The sequence below is a fragment of the Schistocerca americana genome, chromosome 7, assembly GCF_021461395.2.
Source record: "Schistocerca americana isolate TAMUIC-IGC-003095 chromosome 7, iqSchAmer2.1, whole genome shotgun sequence".
NCBI lineage: Eukaryota > Metazoa > Arthropoda > Insecta > Orthoptera > Acrididae > Schistocerca > Schistocerca americana.
In genome coordinates this window covers 361000790-361020410 of record NC_060125.1, presented here as the reverse complement: position 1 = coordinate 361020410, position 19621 = coordinate 361000790, and the positions used below count along the sequence as shown (strand labels likewise).

At 44.1% G+C, this 19621-nt stretch overlaps 1 protein-coding gene across 1 annotated transcript in view; it reads left to right on the top strand.

Moving 5' to 3' along the window:
* Positions 1-17440, top strand: part of LOC124622408 (acetylcholinesterase-like) — a 96097-nt gene extending 78657 nt beyond the window's left edge. Inside the window, exons 8-10 of the mRNA XM_047148096.1 lie at positions 3810-3939; positions 15458-15590; positions 17036-17440. Coding sequence (XP_047004052.1) covers positions 3810-3939; positions 15458-15590; positions 17036-17183 — 411 coding nt within the window. The 3' untranslated portion in view covers positions 17184-17440. The remainder of the gene's footprint in view (positions 1-3809; positions 3940-15457; positions 15591-17035) is intronic.
* Positions 17441-19621: the final 2181 nt, after the last annotated feature.

Sequence of the window (19621 nt, the reverse complement as noted above, 5' to 3'; positions counted from 1 at the left end):
TACACTGTCGAGAGAGAAGTTTCTAGTAACCTGAGGTATCTACACAGTGGAGTTACCTGACATCAGGGTGACTATTTATTACGGGACACAGACTTTCCGACTTGTATTTATCCTCACGGACTCCGAAAGTGTGTTGCAGAAACTACAACATCCAGCGTTTGATAAACAGGACGTAATAGATGTGAAGGCATTGGCCATTGACGCCCACTTACTTTGGATAAAAGGACACCAAGGCGTTCGCCTCGCTGAGAAAAGTATTACGGAAGGACAGTTCCGCGCAACACCAATCGCTTGTACGGATTTCATCTCCATTGTCAAGAAAGCTGCTTATCACGACCAGAATTGTGAATGGCACACATTGCAGCACTGGTGGCCATACAACCGAATGTCTCTTCTCTGCCATGGTTCACGTCCGTGAAGCTTTGCAGACGTCATGTGACATCTCTCATCTGTATGAGGGGTGTTACCCCGCCTACCTACAACGGTTGAAAATCTTAGCTTCTGGGCACTGTGATGAGGATGTAACTGTGGTAATGGATCTGAATCAAATCGTACTGGTGTATACCAAGCACTCGGCCGCACTGGTGGTCTTGTATAAAAAATTGGTTATGAGCTGTTACCTCCTCACCTGTTCGATATATATACTGACGAAAAAAACTCGACAACAAAAAATAATTAATGTAGAGTAACGAAAATACGGGAATACATTGTCTAGGTAACATATTTATGCGAATAACTTTGCAAGATCACATGTTTACGTAAGCGGGAGACAAGCAGTTGCAAATGTGAAATGCTAGTGCATTAATAAAAGGAGTACAGCCAGAATGTTGAACGTGAGCGTGGAAACATGCATGCATGGTGTTACACGGCTGCCGGATGTCTGTTTGTGGGATGGAATTTCATGCCTATCCCACTTGGTCTATTAATGCAGGAATGGTTAACGCTGTTTGTAGATGACGCTGGAGTTGTCATCCGAAGGAATCCCCATAGGTGCTTCACTGGAGATAGATCTGGTGATCGAGCAGGCCAAGGCAACGAGTTGACACTATATAGAGCATGTTGGGCTACAACAGCGGTATGTGGGCGAGCGTTATCCTACAGGAAAACACCCCATGGAATAGCGTTCATGAATGGCAGCACGACAGGTAGAATCACTAGATTGGCGCAGAAATTTGCAGTTAGGGTGCGTGTGATAACGACGAGAGTGCTCCTGCTGTCATGCGAGATCACATCTCAGACCATGGCTCTAGGGATAGCTCCATTGAGTCTAGCAAGCAGACTGGTTGGTTGCAGGTCCTCAACTGGCCTCCTCCTAACCAACACTGGCAGCGAGCCAGTGCCAGCTTTCATCAGAAAACACAGCTGACCTCCACTCTGCCATCCAATGAGCTGTCGCTTGACACCACTGAAGTCACAAATGTAGGTGGTTTGGGGTCGGTGGAAAGCACACCACAGGGCGTCCTGGCTCGGAGCTGTCTTTGAAGTAATCGATTTGTAACAGTTCGTTGTGTCACTGTGGTGCCAGGAGCTGCTCAAATTGCTGCTGCAGCTGCAGCACGATACGCCAGAGCCATAAGCCGAATTCGCTGATTTTCCATGTTGATAGTGCCACGTGGCTGTCTGGAGCCCGATCTTCTTGCGACTGTACAGTCCCGTGTCCACCGCTGCCATGAATTACATAAAGTGGCTACATTCCTACCAAATTTTTCTGCAGTACCGCACACGGAGCATCCAGCTTCTCGTAACTCTATTACACTTCCTGCAAAGTCAGTGAGGAGTTGATAATGACGGCTTTGTCCCCTTAAAGTCATTTTTGAGTAACATAAACTCAGCACGCCCAGTATCAAAGGTTACTAACGCTCACGATCGTTACAGAGTGTATTTAAAACAAATCTGATTTGCATGCTCATATTTGCGCTACTAGCTCCAAACCGCAAGTATAGCCGAGAGTGACTCGATTTTTGGACATACCTCAATGACCGTCATTATGTCGTTGTCCGTCACCCAAAATACAGAAAATTTTTCTCGAGCTTCCTTGGGAGTGCTCTCCACGACCCGCCTCGGAGCTGGAATATGTTAAGCCAAGAGAGAAGAAGGTATCCTGTTTGAACCAATGAACATTTCTGAAAAATTGAACGGAACACATCAATTTCGAGAAGACGTGACTCAACATATTACCAGCGGGGCACAGAAGGCCTCTGATCAATTACACAACAAAAATAAACAAAAAAAAAAAAAAAATAAAAGAAAATAAAATAAAATTCAGAAAAAGGAAGATTTTGTTTTGTTTGTAAGAATAGCCCTAACCTTGATTTCCCATATTTCCCCTGGTATATAGGCAGCTCTCTGGGGTAGGCTTAGTCAGGAGCCAACGTCTGAAGTGGACCAGATTTTTTTGTTATAGGATGAGAAGTGGCGGTGGCATTTGGCTTTTTTTTTGTTGTGTTTCCATTTTCCTAAGGGGCTTTAAAATAAGAGAGGAAAAAAGGGGCCAAATTTAAAAAATAGAAAAAAAGGGGTCGAAAGTTTAAAGAAACAAAAAAATAAAATATACATAAAAAGGTGGTAGAAAAAAAGAAAAAAACAAAAAAAGAAAAAAAATTAGGTAAAGGCTTATCATGCAGCAGACCAGGCTCGATTCCCACTGCTCGCAATTTTTTTTTCATTTTATGTCATTCGCTGCAATGTTTAACTATTAATTATAAAATTTCAATATGCCTAAACAGGAAAAAAAAGAGCGCTAATGCGCTGCTTCCTGGACTCGGATAGGCACGCCGGCCCCGGGGATCGAATCCGCCTGCCGGATTAACGACGAGGGCCGGTATGCTGGCCAGCCTGGATGTTGTTTTCAGGCGGTTTCCCACATCCCGCTAGGTGAATACCGGGCTGGTTCCCACGTTCCGCCTCAGTTACATGACTCGCAGACATTTGAAAACGTTCGCACTATCATGGTTTACACTAGACGTAGACAGCCGGGGCGCACTGATTCCGTCCCAGGGGGTTCGGGGTGGCGACAGGAAGGGCATCTGGCCACCCTCTGCAACCAACACCGCCACATCCGTAGTAACAAGGCCGACCCCGCGTTGAAGTGGGGCAAAGGCCCAAAGAAAATGATGATGAGTGATTTGCGCTAATAACACCACTCTTACACGACTGGCGCGAAATTTGAATAGACGTCGTCTTTCAGATGTAGAAACATGCCTACCAACTTTAATTAGGTCGTGAAACTGTTTGTTGATGTTGCAATTTTTTTCTGTCAGTGTGTAAGAATTATTTGCTCGCGAACTAAAGACGCCGACGTCCAACTTTGATCTATAAGTTGTGTGGATCTTCTCCTCCAATGGGACCAGCTCGTTCGAAAAGTGGAACATCTTTTTGTGTTTTTAGTTTGCTTTGAGAACTTATCATTGTAAACGACGCCGTTGTCCAGCTTTCGATTATAAGTTGATGTGGACGTCATTCTACACAGCAACCGTCCCAGTTCGTACCCTGGGTCGTACTTTTGCGGTTTTTTAAATTTATATGGTGAACTTATCATTGTGCTTCACACTCTTGTCCTTGTTCTATTGTGAAAATTGCACTAATCTTAACTTGGCACTATTGTAACTACTGACGGCTGTGTGTTCGTCTTTGAGTGTTTTTATTTTACATTAAGAACTTATGTTTGTATATCGAACTTTTTTGTTGTAATACTGTGGAAATTGCATTTATGTTAATATGGTACTCTTGTAGCCACTGTTGGGTGTATGATGTTTGCTGTCCAAAGCCAAAAATAAATAAATAAACGAAAACACTTTTGCGTGTTGCAGCTAGCGACTGACCAGCACTTCGCAGAACCGACAGACTCTCTGGTGAGATACGTGTCGCAGCTGTCCGACCAGCCAGTATTCTACTATCTCTTCGACTATCGTGGCGCCAACGTAGGCAACGCCACTTACGGTAAACAGCTCGTACTTCCTTCCTGTCTACCATTTGTATGTAGTTGGTAACTTACCTTTGAACAAATGTTAACCCACAAACGCATTACAGCATTACGATCTGATTGGCTGACTTAAATGCGTTAGAAAGGAACTCGCTTTCATAATCTCTGTTGCTCTCTCTTTTTAATCAATTAGTATTACATAGAAATCATCAGTACCTTATGTTGAAACATTACGGAATTAGAGAAAAAGCTTGCAATGGTTTGAGGTTTGCTCGTTGCTCACTTACCTCAATAAGGTCCACAAATTCGCTGTCTCGTCGAGGGCAATGGGCAAAACAACCCACTCAAAAATAGCTGTAATAATTAAATGCACTGTGCGTCTCCATAAACATATATTATTCGTTAGTCTGTTGTATGTTTGTTCTACAAGTCCAATCTAGATTGTCCAAATAAATGAGGACAGCTCTTTGCCAAAAAAACTGTACGGTATTTTCACATAGAAAAGTCAGAAGTACTGAGGCCAAGACAGGGCTAAACAGCAATTACACTTTTCGAGCGCACTGTTAGTGGTACGAATATTAATATTTATTTTTCTATTCTCTTCATTCAACCTAAACATTCTTAGTAACAGACATCACCCATATGAAACCAACAACCTACCGAATAGAAATAGCAAAACAATCAGCCTGTTAACAATTACATATTCGCCTAGTATTCGTCTGTCACTGACCTAGTATCTCTAAGCAGAGGCTGATGCACCAGATGCAACATGCAGTGTCACTTATAATAAAAAGGGCAGTTTCGATTTGGCTAATCAAACTCCCAGAAAATTCATAAAAATAGGATATTAACGACCATGTCCTCTATCATACTTTTACTTGCCAGAATAAGTACTGAAACTTTACCAAAATTTTCAAAGCAGCTGCAGGCACGTCTATCCTTTTTGAAAACTAGTCTCGTATAAGTAGGTACTTCTCGTGCCCGACCTGTCTTAAACCTTTAGATCATATTCTAAGTCCGCCAAATTACGGGGTCGATGGAACTCAAACGATAGTTGAATATCTTTAATTGTTGTAGAACTAAAGTAAAGATATTGCTTCCTCAGTATGTGTATAACAACTGTCTTACAAAATACCTTTCATACGCTGCACCTGATCCACTTCATGATTCCACAACATTATAAAGAGGCTAATACGCTGAAGTGACAAAAGTCATGGGATGCTTCCTAATATCGCCGGCCGGTGTGACCGAGCGGTTCTAGGCGCTTGAGACCGGAACCGCGTGACCACTACGGTCGCAGGTTCGAATCCTGCCTCGGGCATGGGTGTGTGTGATGTCCTTAGGTTAGGTAGGTTTAAGTAGTTCTAAGTTCTAGGGGAATGATGACCTCAGATGTTAAGTCCCATAGTGCTCAGAGCCATTTTTGAACCTCCTGATATCCTATCGTACCTCCTTTTGCCCGACGTAGTGCAGCGACTCGACGTGACATGGACTCAGCAAGTCGTTGGTAGCCCCCTTTAGAAATAATGAGCCATGCTGCCTGCCTGTATAGCCGTCCATAATTGCGAAAGTGTTACCAGTGCAAGATTTTGTGCAAGAACTGACCTCTCGATTATGACCCGTAAATGTTCGATGGGATTCATGGGTGATCTGTGGGGTGGGGGGTGGGGGGGGGGTGGGAAGGAGGCAATTCATCCGCTCGACTTGTCCAAAATGCCCTTCAAAGTAATCGCGAACAATTGTGGTCCGGTGGCATAGCGATTGTAATGGCAACCTGAAGTCAATGGATGGTTGCAAACTGTCTCGTAGGTAGCCGAACATAACCATTTCCAGTCAATGATCGGTTTAGTTGGATCAGAGCACCCTGTCCATTCCATGTAAAGACAGCCCACACCATTATGGAGCCACCACCAGCTTGGGCAGCGTCCTGTTGGCAACTTTGGTCCATGACTTCGTGAAGTCTGCGGCGCACTCGAACCTTCGCATCAGTTCTTACCAACTGAAATCGGGACTCATCTGACTGGGCCACGGTTTTCCAGTCGTGTAGGGTCCAGGAGAGGCGCTGAAGGTGATGTCGTGGTGTTAGCAAAGGCAATCGCGTCGCTCGTCTGCTGCCATAGCCTACTGACGCCAAATTTCGCCGCACTAACGGATAGGTTCATCGTACGTCCCACATTCATTTCTACGGTAGTTTCACGTAATGTGGCTTGGTTGTTAACACTGACAACTCTACGCAAAAGCTGCCGCTTTCAGTCATTAAGTGAAGCTGTCGGCCACTGCGTTACCCGCGGTGAGAGGTAATACCTGCACTTTGGTGTTCTCGATGCACTCTTGACACTGTAGATTTCGGAATGTTTAATTCCCTAACGATTTCCGAACTGGAATCTCCCAAGTGTCTAGCTCCAACTACCATTCCGTTTTCAAAGGCTGTTAATTCCCGTCGTGTAACCTTAATCATGTCGGAAACATTTTCATACGTATCACGTGAGTATAAATGACAGCCCTTCTATACCTTGTGTATGAGGTATTACAGCCGTTACTTACAATTAATGAAACTCAACCTGGATCGAGAAGAATGTTCGGAAATATCTTCGATGCCCTAAGTCTTATTTTTGTTGTTACATCAATGTTTCGAATATTTGGCAATAATTTGTATAGCTAGATTTTTTTTAACGATATGTATACTGTTTCATACAAGTGCATCAGTAGACGATTCCGAGGACCGCTCGGATAGCCACGCGAGGGTCAGTAGGTTGCCTCCGGCGTTGGGGGAGAGGCGCTGGTCCCGGATCGAATCCATCCGGCTGATTAAGGACGGGGGTCGGTGTTAGCCAGCCTGGATGTGGCTTTTAGTCGGCTTCTCACATTAGACTTGCTGAATACTGGACTGTAACCCATGTCCCGTCTCAGTTACACGATTAGATGGTTCAAATGGCTCTAAGCACTATTGGACTTAACATCTGAGGTCATCAGTACCCTAGAACTTAGAACTACTTAAACCTAAATAACCTAAGGGCATCACACACATCCATGCCGGAGGTAGGATTCGAACCAGCGACCGTAGCAGTCGTTCGGTTCCGGACTGAAGCGTCTAGAAACGCTCGGCCACAGCACAAGATTAGAAACATCTCGAAGACGTTCACCTTCTTTCACATGTGACAACACTAGATCCACGCAGACGGGGTACAGAAATTCAGTCTAGGGGAGGAGCTAACGGATAGCTACAGGAAGGACATACGGCAACGTCTGCCACTAAGGTTGTAACATCAATATGAACATAACGACCCTGTGAAGACAGCGGATAATGCCGGAAAAAAATAAGGAACAACGAAAGAGGTTACGATTCCGTGTGCGGGATTGTAATATTCATATTTTAAGTAAATTTATAATTCTCAGCAACTACACTAAATGGTTCAAATGGCCCTGAGCACTATGGGACTTAACTGCTGAGGTCATCAGTCCCCTAGAACTTAGAACTACTTAAACCTAACTAACCTAAGGACATCACACACATCCATGCCCGAGGCAGGATTCGAACCTGCGACCGTAGCGGTCGCGCGGTTCCAGACTGTAGCGCCTAGAACCGCTCGACCACCCCGGCCGACAGCAACTACACTGCTAGCCACTAAAACAAGAACAGTAAGTAACGAAATTTTACTTATGTCGAATATACCAGGAAGAGTTTGTGTTTATATCTGTAGGTGATTTGGGGGTATAGAGGGTGTGAAAAATTAGGACAAAGGGTTGCCACCTCTGGCAGCAAAACTGGCTCTAACCTGTCTGGGCATAGAATCAAACTGAGTTTGGGTGACAGATACGGGTACGTCATTCCACGCTGCTTCATCTGTATGCCAGCGCTCGTCAGTCGTAGTGGCTGACAAATGACATTGTGCCAGTAACCCATGACCAGATGTTTTCAATGACAAAGATATGGAGAACGCGCTGATCGGGGAAATAGCCGAAAATCCACGGTATCGAGGCAGTTCTACAAGGTGTAGGCGACATACGAACCTGTGTTGCCTTGTTGAAACGTAACGTCACGGAGAACTGAAAGGTAGGGCACAACCAACTGCGTTAATGTCAGAAATGTAAAGCTTGTTGTCCAAATTAGTGTCTAAGCGAACCAGAGGTAATCGTGTTGTGTACTCAGTGGCGTTCCATACTCTCAGTCGATGACAAAGTCTAATGCACTTTGGCGACATTTTTTCTCATCGGTGCGGGTATGTCTATCGTGATGCATTAGGAAGAACTGGGACTCATCTGAGAATACGGCGGGGAGCTATTCATGCGTACAGTGTTGTGGGGCGCACCACTTTCGGCTGCCTCTTTCGGCATATATACACGGGGCGAAGAAAAAATGCAGGAGTTTTGGAGATCGCAATGCGATTCCTCATCAAGATTCAAGGCAAACGTTTATCTAGTGCAATCAGAGCGGGTGCACTTTTAAAACACCAGTATGAAAACTAGGAGCTGGCAACTGTCAGATCGTGCAGCGCATCAGCCTGTACAAACAAACTTGTTTAAGGTGCGCTACCGTACCAGACGCCATAGCTCACTGAGTAGACTACTGCAACATCAGGCGCACCTCCATCATGGAGTTACGGTACAAATCCTCGTCAGGTTCTTTTTTTTATTATTTTATATGTCTGTTCCCTAGCTCTCGTCGTTTATAAGCAGGACATCATTTTGTGACAAGACAATAGCCTAGCACATGACAGTGGGATCTATTAAACTGAATGCATGTGTCTACTAACCGCGCAGTGCACAACCATAACTGGTCCTATCAAGTTCATGTTGGGCGTCCGCTCCCGGTAGCTGAGTGGTCAGTGCGACAGAATCTCAATCCAAAGGGCCCGGGTTAGATTCCCAGCTGGGTCGGAGATTTTCTCCACTCAGGGACTGGGTGTTGTGTTGTCCTAATCATTATCATTTCATCCCCATCGACGCGCAAGTCGCCGAAGTGGCGTCAAATCAAAAGACTTGCTCCAGGCGAACGGTCTACCCGAAGGGAGGCCCTCGTCACACGACATCATCATCATGTAGGGCGGCTTCTCAGTGGATGAATACGTCCTTACGTTTTGGAGCTGGGTGCACCCGACAACCAAGCTGCTGCTCCTGCTCGTGCATATGGTGCGTGGTACCATTAAAGACGCCATTCTGCAAAGAAAGTTTTTCGTCGTTTGGAGCAACGCCTTCGGGGAACTGGTAATCTTCGTCCGCAAGTAATGGACAGAGGTCGTTCAAGGTGTAGACGTACTCCACAGAGGACACATTTCTTGATACCGTTCACAAATAACTTCGGCAACGTACCCGTGAAATTGCAAGGAAATTCGAGATATCTGATAGACTGGTTGTTGGAGTGTTGCACGAAGAAGAACTGAATCCGTATCACTACACGTTAACTCAAAACCAGTGCCAAGAAAATCCCATACAACGGGTGCAGTTTTGTGAATGGTTTTTGCGCGAAGTGGAAGACAACGAATATTTTATAGGACCCTAAATAACTTGATATGGACTGAAGAACCTAGCTTCACTCTTGAAAGTATTTTCAAACTTCACAAAAGTCATCATTTTTCGGAACACAACCCATGTATCAACTATCAATGTGGCTTTCAAGCAGGTTTTGGCATAAACTTGTGGGCTGGAATCGTGGGTGGAATGCTTTCGGGTCCTTATCTATTTCTGGACAAGTTGAATGCGCTCCCGTATGGTACGTTTCTTTGCATTGCTTTGCCCGACGCATTAGAAAACGCTCCAGTTCGTGTACGGTGAGAGGTATGGTTTCAGCATGACCGTGCGCGGCCACACTTGGAATGAATATGGATAAATATTTAAATGAAGTGATTCCAGAGAAATCGGTTGGTGACGGAGGTTCAACGTTTTTATTTCTGGGGGGCAGGGAAAGGAATTAGTTTATAGTACTTCATCCATGGATGTACACGATCTCATGGCTCGCGTGCATGCCGCTTCGGCAGTGGTAGAAGCAGATGTGTTGCATAGGGTCCAGCAAAGTATGATCTAGCGGGTGGCGAAGTGTTTGCAAAAGAAAGGGAGTCGCTTTTACACATTCTATAAACAGAATGTTGCTCGAACGTGTACGTACCGGCTCTGGGAAGTAAACCTGGACGTCAAACGTACAGAATGCGATTATTTGATCAGCACAATGTGCATTCTAGTGTCCCATAACTATTGTGTTGCTGTATCCACTATTATTTTCTATTGACTTTTTTCGTGTCGTGGATGAAACAAAGTGGTCGTTTACGTCTGCAAGAAATGCATGTTACGTCTTAATGTTTAAATAAAGGTACTAGTAATAGAAATAAATATACAAATACCGCATAGTGGAGGTGTAAACTGGATGCAATTTGACGCCTCAGCTAAAAAAAAAGTTAGGGCCCTGCCAGAGCCTCGTTTCTTAAATCGCATTTTTATGAAACATACTGGCGGGACTAGGTTTTGCTAGATACACTTTTGTCTTCAATTGAGATGGGTAATCGCATGCCAACCGCCAATGGCGGTTTTTTTCCTTCACTCTTTTTACGCCGCTACAATGGTCGTCTTGATCACATTCCATAGTGTTCCAGATATGTCGCACTGTCAGTGTGTATACTTCTCTTGCTCCAAACAAATCCATTTCCTGATTCAAGCTACGTGATGTGACTGTACGATCCTGCACAGTCCTCTTGGGCGCTAGTCGCGTGGGCCTTTGATATCCTATATGGTACTAGGTATGGTCCTTCTGGAGCCGTCAATTCCATATCTGCATGATAGCGATGGGACCCTGATCAATGCGAGCGGCAATATCTTGCAGCCATTACCTGTACTCTCGACAGATCAGGATCTTACCACCATCGAATTCAGAAACAAACTGGTAGAGATTTTTCATTCTTATACGAGGTATAACAGGATCTTCTCTCAACAACCAACAATCAAATACGGTTTCTGAATGATAAAAAAGCAGTGTAACCTTCCCATACGCACAGAAAGTAAATGGTGTTACAGTTGCCTGCTAGCTGCACTAGTGGCGAAATGCTGATCATTTGCATATCCAAGTATGTAGTACACTATTTTCCAGTTATGTATCAATTTTAATGATCAGTTTTGTGTTAACTATTCCTGGTGTTGTGTATAACTTCACACAATAGTAAGGAGAGGTGGGCTACAGAGTAGTGCGGCAGTTGTCGTCATGGGAAGGTGGACAGGAGCAGGAACGATTAGTGAGCAAGTAAGTCAGCAAACAGAAGACTTACTTAACTTGTATTTCACCAAGCGTACATAGACTCGTTGCAAATTATGGAACACGAAATAGAGTCCAGTTTATATTGTTCACTAGGAAGAGGCTTCCTATCTCCCTGTGCTACAGTATGAACTATAGTGTCGACTAGGCAGCGTCTGCGAAACAACACGCAGTGAAGTGGCTCTGAACGCGATTTGGCTGAGCCGCTACTGATGGCCCTCCTGTATTGCGGTGGCAGAGGGAGCTCGTGATAGCGAGCTCCTGGAAGCGTGGCTCAATGGGTGTGCCCCATTGGGTCCGCTGGATCTCACACAACTTGTCAGTGTTGGATGGAAACAATCAATTCTGTTACCAACTTGATACATCAGTGAGTTGATATCTATACATGATATCACACTTGGATCAAGAATAGGGACTCAAAGTTCAAATCAATTCATGCTACAGTCTTCTGTTTAATTTGTGACTGGTTGCAATCTCCATTTTTTTTTTTAGCTCAGTGGTCTTGGTTCTATGTGTAGGATCCGGGTTCGATTCCTGATTGTTCCAGAGGTTTTTTCCTTGATGGGAGGACTGCAATGGGGTGCACTCGGTCTCATGACGCCAATTGGGAAGCTACATAAGTGAGAAATAGCTGCTCCATGGTATACAAAGTCGACAGAGGCCGGAAGAGCTGCGGAGTGCTGACTCCTGTCCATCCACAAGCACACAAATGACGTCACGGACGACTCGGCGGTCGGACGACTGTGACTGATCCATGTGGACGCGACCATGGGGATTTCATTTTCTGAGCATGCTTCATGGTATATTGTGAAGATTTGCTCATAATGGCAGGTTATGACGCTTATTTCACCTGGTCGTCAATTTATTGTTGGATAACACATTGCCTGTCACCATTTTGGCGACAATGTAATTTCCTTATGATACATATACCAAAATATGTGATTACTGTATCATGAGAAATATAGCCGATAATTCGCGTCAGAATCCAGCATACATGTAGTTCTCCATGCACTAGAAAAGTATCTTTTACATCTTCTTTAAACTATTGCATGTCTCTTTTATGAAAGCTGTGACTAATTCAGTTAGTACACTACTGGTATTAAAATTGCTACACCATGAAGATGACGTGCTACAGGCGCGAAATTTAACCGACAGGAAGAAGATGCTGCGATATGCAAATGATTAGCTTTTCAGAGCATTCACACAAGGTTGGCGCCGGTGGCAACACCAACAACGTGATGACACGAGGAAAGTTACTAACCGATTTTTCATACAAAAACAGCAGTTGACCGGCCTTGCCTGGTGAAACGTTGTTGTGATGCCTCGTGTAAGGAGGAGAAATGCGTACCATCAAGTTTCCGACTTTGTAGCCTATCGCGATTGCGGTTTATCGTATCGCGACATTGCTGCTCGCGTTGGTCGAGATCCAATGACTGCTAGCACAATATGGAATCGGTGGGTTCACGAGGATAATACGGAACGCCGTGCTGGATCCCAACGGCCCCGTATCACTAGCAGTCGAGATGACAGGCATCTTATCCGCATGGCTGTAACGGATCGTGCAGCCAGGTCTCGATCCCTGAGTCAACAGATGAGGACGTTTGCAAGACATCAACCATCTGCACGAGCAGTTCGACGACGTTTTCAGCAGCATGGACTATCAGCTCGGAGACCATGGCTGCGGTTACCCTTGACGCTGCATCACAGACAGGAGCGCCTGCGATGGTGTACTCAACGACGAACCTGCGTGCACGAATGGCAAAACGTTATTTTTTCGGATGAATCCAGATTCTGTTTACAGCATCATGATGGTCGCATCCGTGTTTGGCGACATCGCGGTGAACGCACATTGGAAGATTGTATTCGTCATCGCCATACTGACGTATCACCCGACGTGATGGTATGGGGTGCCATCGGTTACCTCTCGTTCATATAGACGGCACTTTGAACAGTGGACGTTACATTTCAGATGTGTTACGACCCGTGGCTCTACCCTTCATTCGATCCCAGCGAAACCCTCCATTTCAGCAGGTTAATGCACGACCACATGTTGCAGGTCCTGTACGGGCCTTTCTGAATACAGAAAATGTTCGACTGCTGCCCTGGCCAGCACATTATCCAGATCTCTCACCAATTGAAAACGTCTGGTCAATGGTGGCCGAGAAACTGGCTCGTCACTATACGCCAGTGACTACTCTTGATGAACTGTGGTGTCGTGTTCAAGCTGTTTGGGCAGCCGTACCTGTACACGCCATCCAGGCTCTGTTTGACTCAATGCTCAGGCGTATCAAGGCCGTTATTACGGCCAGAGGTGGTTGTTCTGGGTACTTATTTCTCAGGATCTATGCACCCAAATTGCGTGAAAATGTAATCACTTGTCAGTTCTAGTATAATATATTTGTCCGATGAATACCCGTTTATCATGTACATTTCTTCTTGGTGTAGCAATTTTAATGGCCTGTAGTGTAATTACCAGTGCAAGACCGAAGCAAAACTCATGACCACCTCATTTGTAGCAGCAAGAAATGTACTATGGTGCAAAGTATTTAAAAACTAGGAGTATATATTTATCGCCTTTCAAAGCACCTAGCTCCTTCAAAAAATTTTTAGACCTTCCATTGTATATTTAGTACCCCATTTCTTTTTTCCAAGAAATCATCTCATGGTGGTGTAAGATACTGAAGAGCCAAAGAAACTGGTACACCTGCCTAATATCGTGTAGGGCCCCCGCGAGCAACAGCAATGCCGCAACACGACATGGCATGGACTCGACTAATGTCTGAAGTAGTGCTGGAGGGAACTGACACCATGAATTCTACAGGGCTGTCCATAAATCAGTAAGAGTACGAGGGGGTGGAGATCTCTTCTGAACAGCGCGCTGCAAGGCATTCCAGATATGGACAATAATGTTCATGCCTGGGGAGTCTGGTGGCCAACGGAAGTGTTTAAACTCAGAATAATGTTCCTGCAGCCTCTCTGTAGCAATTATGGACGTGTGGGGTGTCGCATTGTCCTGCTGGAATTGTCAAAGTCCGCTGGAATGCACAATGGACATGAATGGATGCAGGTGATCAGACAGGATGCGTCCGTATGTGTCACCTCTCAGAGTCGTATCTAGACGTATTCGAGGTCCCATATCACTCCAACTGCACACACCCCACACCATTACAGAGCTTCCACCAACTTGAACAGTCCCCTACTGACATGGAGGGTCCATGGATTCATGAGGTTGTCTCCATACCCTCACACGTCCATCTGATCGCTACAATTTGAAATGAGACTCGTCCGACCAGGTAACAAGTTTCCAGTCATCAACAGGCTACTGTCGGTGTTGATGGGCCCAGGCGAGGCGTAAAGTTTTATGTCATGCAGTCACCAAGGGTACACGAGTGGGCCTTTGGCTCCGAACGCCCTTATCGATGATGTTTCATTGAATGGTTCGCACGCTGACACTTGCTGATGGCCCACCATTGAAATCTGCAAAAATCTGTGGAAGGGTTGCACTTCTGCCACATTGATCGAATCTCTTCAGTCGTCGTTGGTCTCGTTCTCATAATGTCAGAGATTTGACGTTTCACCGGATTCTTGTTATTCACGGTACACTCACGAAATGATGTACCGGAAAATCCTCACTTCATCGCTACCTCGGCCATGCTGTGCCCCATCGCTGGGGCGCCGACTATAACGTTCAAACTCACTTAAATCTTGTTAACCTGCCACTGTAGCTGCAGTAACCGATCTAACAGCTGCGCCAAACACTTGTCTTATATAGGCGTTGCCGACCGCAGTGCCATCTTCTGCCTGTTTACATATCTCTGTATTTGAATATGCATGCCTCTATCAGTATCTTTGGCGCTTCAGTCTATGTTATAATGAAACCTTGTGTGTCTGAACTGATGTTTTAGCTTTCATTTTAGTACAAATTTTGTGAGACATGATACACATTTTTTTGAGAGTGGATAGACTGACTTTCTGTGTATGAGTGCTTGTGTGTATGTGTGTGTGTGTGTGTGAGAGAGAGAGAGAGAGAGAGAGAGAGAGAGAAAGAGAGAGAGAGAGTGTGTGTGTGTGTAAGAGAAACCATTCTCATTATCGTCATGAACTACTCAGCAGTTTTTCTTGATACCATCTTCCATTGGCGTGTTATAGATGCTTCTAAATCCTGGATTCTCTTTTTAAATGGATCCGACGATGAGCTATTACAATGTCATTTCATGTAAATTAAAAGAAAGTTTAAAGTACTAAGATTCAGTTGCTTGGTAATATAGAAATGTCAGTGCTTCAAATTTCTTTTGCAGGTACTCCACACGCAGCAGAAATAGCGTTTATCTTCCACAGAAATGACAGTGCAATAGAATGGGAACCAGGGACAGTAGAAGGTGACCTTAGCCAAAGAATGGTGAACAGTTGGAGCAGTTTCATCAAATATGGGTATGTTTACACGAAAGACGAGAAAAAAAGCAAACCCAGAAAACCATGTCCACTAGTACGTAGCTGATAGCTGAGTATTGCTTCGCTGAACATTGCTACACAAATTGAAGTTCAAACACTGTCAACTTGCGTAATAGTTACCGAAATCTATCTATTTAATTCTAGCTTAATATTCACACCATATATTCTGAATTTTGTGAGGAAAACGGTTTCCAAATAGTGCATTAAAAGTACTTGAGAAGGGACTTGGTTATTCACAGATTAACGTGTGGAAGTGTTGCGGCAAGCTTGTAAAAGTTAATGGTTGCTCAACAACTCGTGTAGGGTGTCTACTTCTGCTAGCAGTTTGAAATGTCATCTATACTTTACAAAAACTGTTTCACAGTTTCTTGAAATTTTCTAATCTTTTCTTTATAGGGCTTTATGGCCATATAGTAAAAGCGCCTTCATGCGTTCGTAGAATGAAGGCTTTCACGACCGGATGACATAGCCGCTGGTAATGTCTTCATCAGAAGCGTAATGATGTTTCGTCTCCTGTCACAGTTGAATGGAGAAGGGCGTCACCTTCATTCTCCTAACGCAAGAGGAGTTCCTGGCAAATTTCAAGTCAGTGCGCTTTCATTTCAGGAGTCAGCATCCGGGGTACCCATCATGCGCAGATCTTCGGATAGCCAAGCAAAGCAATAAATAAACAACACGTTCTTGTGAAATGCCGATTGTGCTTGCAATTTCTCTCTGAGTGATACGACGAACGTCCTGAATCAATCTGTCAACATTTTGCTTGTGAAACTCGGTGGTTGCTGTCACAGGCCGTCCAACTCTTTGTTTGTCACGCAGGTCATATATTCCCGCCTCAACATCTTTAAACGACGCACAGTATTCACATCAACCATAAACTGCTTTCATTCTCTGACGAATCTCCTTTGGGGTGACACCTACTGCTGTCAAGAATTCAATGACTGCACGTTGCTTAAATCGCACTGACCGACCGTCTGCTCAAGCTTCCATACTTCACACTGTAACAACACAACCGTTCAATGCCAAGTCTTCCCGCCAACTGGAGCTGTAGAGAAGAGGCTACGGAACAAGCCAGTACCTGCCGCATACCAATGCTGCCAACTGTTGAAGAGCTACGAATGTAGAGGCATTACTTTTCAGTCAACTCTTGTATAAAATCAGGTCGCTGCTCTCCGTAGACTATGTCGTCAAAATTTAATTTACAGTTCGTGTCACAGACACAGATTTACTTCTCTATACATGTTATGCATGTAATGAATGGAAAAAAGAACGATATATGAATGGAGAAGTACAAGTTTACACACTTCACCTGAAAGATATTATTTCTGATTCTGTTTCTGCAACTCTTTTCCTCTCAGAATTGAGTTTTGTTGAACGAAGCTATGTGCTAATCAGTTTATGATAATGAGACTAGTGTAATGTTTCAGAGATCCAAACTACGCTAACGACAGCGTCGTGTGGGAGCCTTTCAGTGTGTCGTCGACAAACTACTTGTACATCACGACGGACTACGAGCTGAGGCAGAACAAAGACCAGGTGCGCATGGACTTCTGGCACGAGAACATTCCTATGTAAAAGGAAGACCTGATAGTTTCCTGCACTCAACGAGTTCGTCCGAAAGATCACTAACTGATGACTCTTATCTACAACACAATGGGAGATGCGATTGACAGATTTTCCAAATGTTACAGTGTTTTCGAAGAGTGTCTCAGAATATATAACTTACTAAGAACATGCTGTGAATAAAAATTGAATTACTATAATATGGAATTATATTGTTTTTGTATTAGCTTCCTTTAGTAGTAAATTGAGAGTTCTGTTTTGTGCTAATACTTTGCTGTCATACATGTGTCACAGGATGTTACCACCCCCACTGTTCCATACATTCGACATCAAAACTTGACTGAAAATCAATATAGATTTATGATCGAGTAAGGTACAGGGTAAGCTATAACTGCGTTAGACAAAAAATTCTAAATTTTTGAGGATTCTTTTGACGAAGAAATCGCTTTCGACTGTGTAGTCTAACACGATGCAGATTCTGATCTGCATTACGTTGGCTCGTAGAGAAAGGAAAACAACGCACCTATTGCAGCAACTAGGCTAAAGGGGCTGTGCTTAACTTAGGTGCAGCTTTCCCCCTTACAGCTCAACGCCTAAGATGAAGTTATAAGAAAAAAACATGAAGAAACGATTGATAAAATAGCAGTTTTAGACTGGATAAACATGTAGGTTCTTAAATTCACAGACAAATTAGCAGTTATAGCTGAATAAAATTAAATTTTGAGAAGGCTATAGGTTGCAAATATAACAGATTTTCAGAAATATGTAACAAGAAAATATATAAACAAATGTGATATTTTCGGTGGTAACTCACAGTCAGTTTCCGTACAGAACTCCTTATACTAAAACAGCATAAGACAAAAAGAAGAAACTATTGACACCAAACGACATTAGTACTTACATCAAGAAACGACTTATAAAATAGTGCAATTAATTTGAAGCATTGGGCCTCGTTCACAAATACGAGTTGTAGGAGTCCTGAGAAGAAAAGTCTGCATTGCCTCTAACACAAATTTATTGATACGTTTTGGAGGTTGCTCGTGATGATCCGTACCATAAACTGCAATTGGTAACACGGAACTAAGAGGGTGTCGCAGACTACGTTATAAGGTGAAGAAAGGATATACTGTGAAAATCAATGTTGGCATGAGAAAGATCAAGCAACAACAGAGGTCCCTTTAGGTGACTTGTGTCTTGCCTAACGACCTCTCCTCTCACCCATTTGTTTATAGGCCTACAGAGAAACTTAAAATGACATGGCCAACGAAGACATATAGAACCAAAGGGGTAACGACTGCGTTTTACTGATTACTTATTCAAGGCACTCTGCGGATGCGAATATTACGTAAATATTTATTTCATGCAACAGATTTGACAACTATTTCAAACTGAATCTTCAGCTTCAACGGATCACTGAAAAAGTAAGGAACCACAAGAGTGCATCGTGTCAGCGTAAGACGTGATAACTTCCTTATAGCCGACTGAACTAAATCGTACCGCGCAAACACTGCTGTTAACAGGATCCGTTGCTGATGTACAGAGCGGTAATTTACTTATTTTGCAATAGGCTTACAGCCTTTAAAGGAATTAATAAACAAAAGGACCACAAAATCATTACATGTGCGAATCCTCCCAACCAGCTAAGCACAATCCACTTGAAGAATACAAAGAGGCGATGAAAATCATGGGATACCACTCAAAGTCACGTAGAACCTCCTTTTAGCCAGCGTACTGCAGCATCTTGGCGTGATACGGACTCAACAACTCGTTGAAAGTCCCTTGCAGAAATACTGAGCCAAGCTGCCTCTGTAGTCGCTCAGAATTGAGAAAGTGTTGCCGGCGTAGGATTTTATGCATGAAATCACCTCTTAATTATGTCCCATAATGTCGGGCAATCTGGGAGGCCAAACCATTCTCTCGAATTGCCCACAATATTCTTCAAACCAATCTCGAACAACCGTGTCCAGGTGACACGGCTCAATGTCACCCATAAAAATTTCATCGTTGTTTGGGAACATGAAGTCCATGAATGGCTGCAAAAGGTCTCCAAATATCAGAACATAACCATTTCCAGTCCATCTCGGTTGAGTTGGACCAGAGCACCCAGTCCATTTTATGTAAACACAAACCACACCATTATGGAGTCACCGCAATCTTGCACAGTATCTCTTTGACAACTTGGATCCATGGCTTCGTGTAGTCTGCGCAACACCCGAACACTACTGTCAGCTCTCACCAACTGAAATCGGGACTCATCTGACCACGCCACGTTCTCCAGTCGCCTGGTGTCCAACCGATATGGTCACGAGCCCACGAGATGCACTGCAGGCGATGCCGTGCTGTTAACAAAGGCACTCGCATCAGCCGTCTGCTGCCATAGTCCATTAACGACAAATTTCGCCGCTCTGTCCTAACGGATACGTTCGTCGTATGTCTCACACTGATTTCAC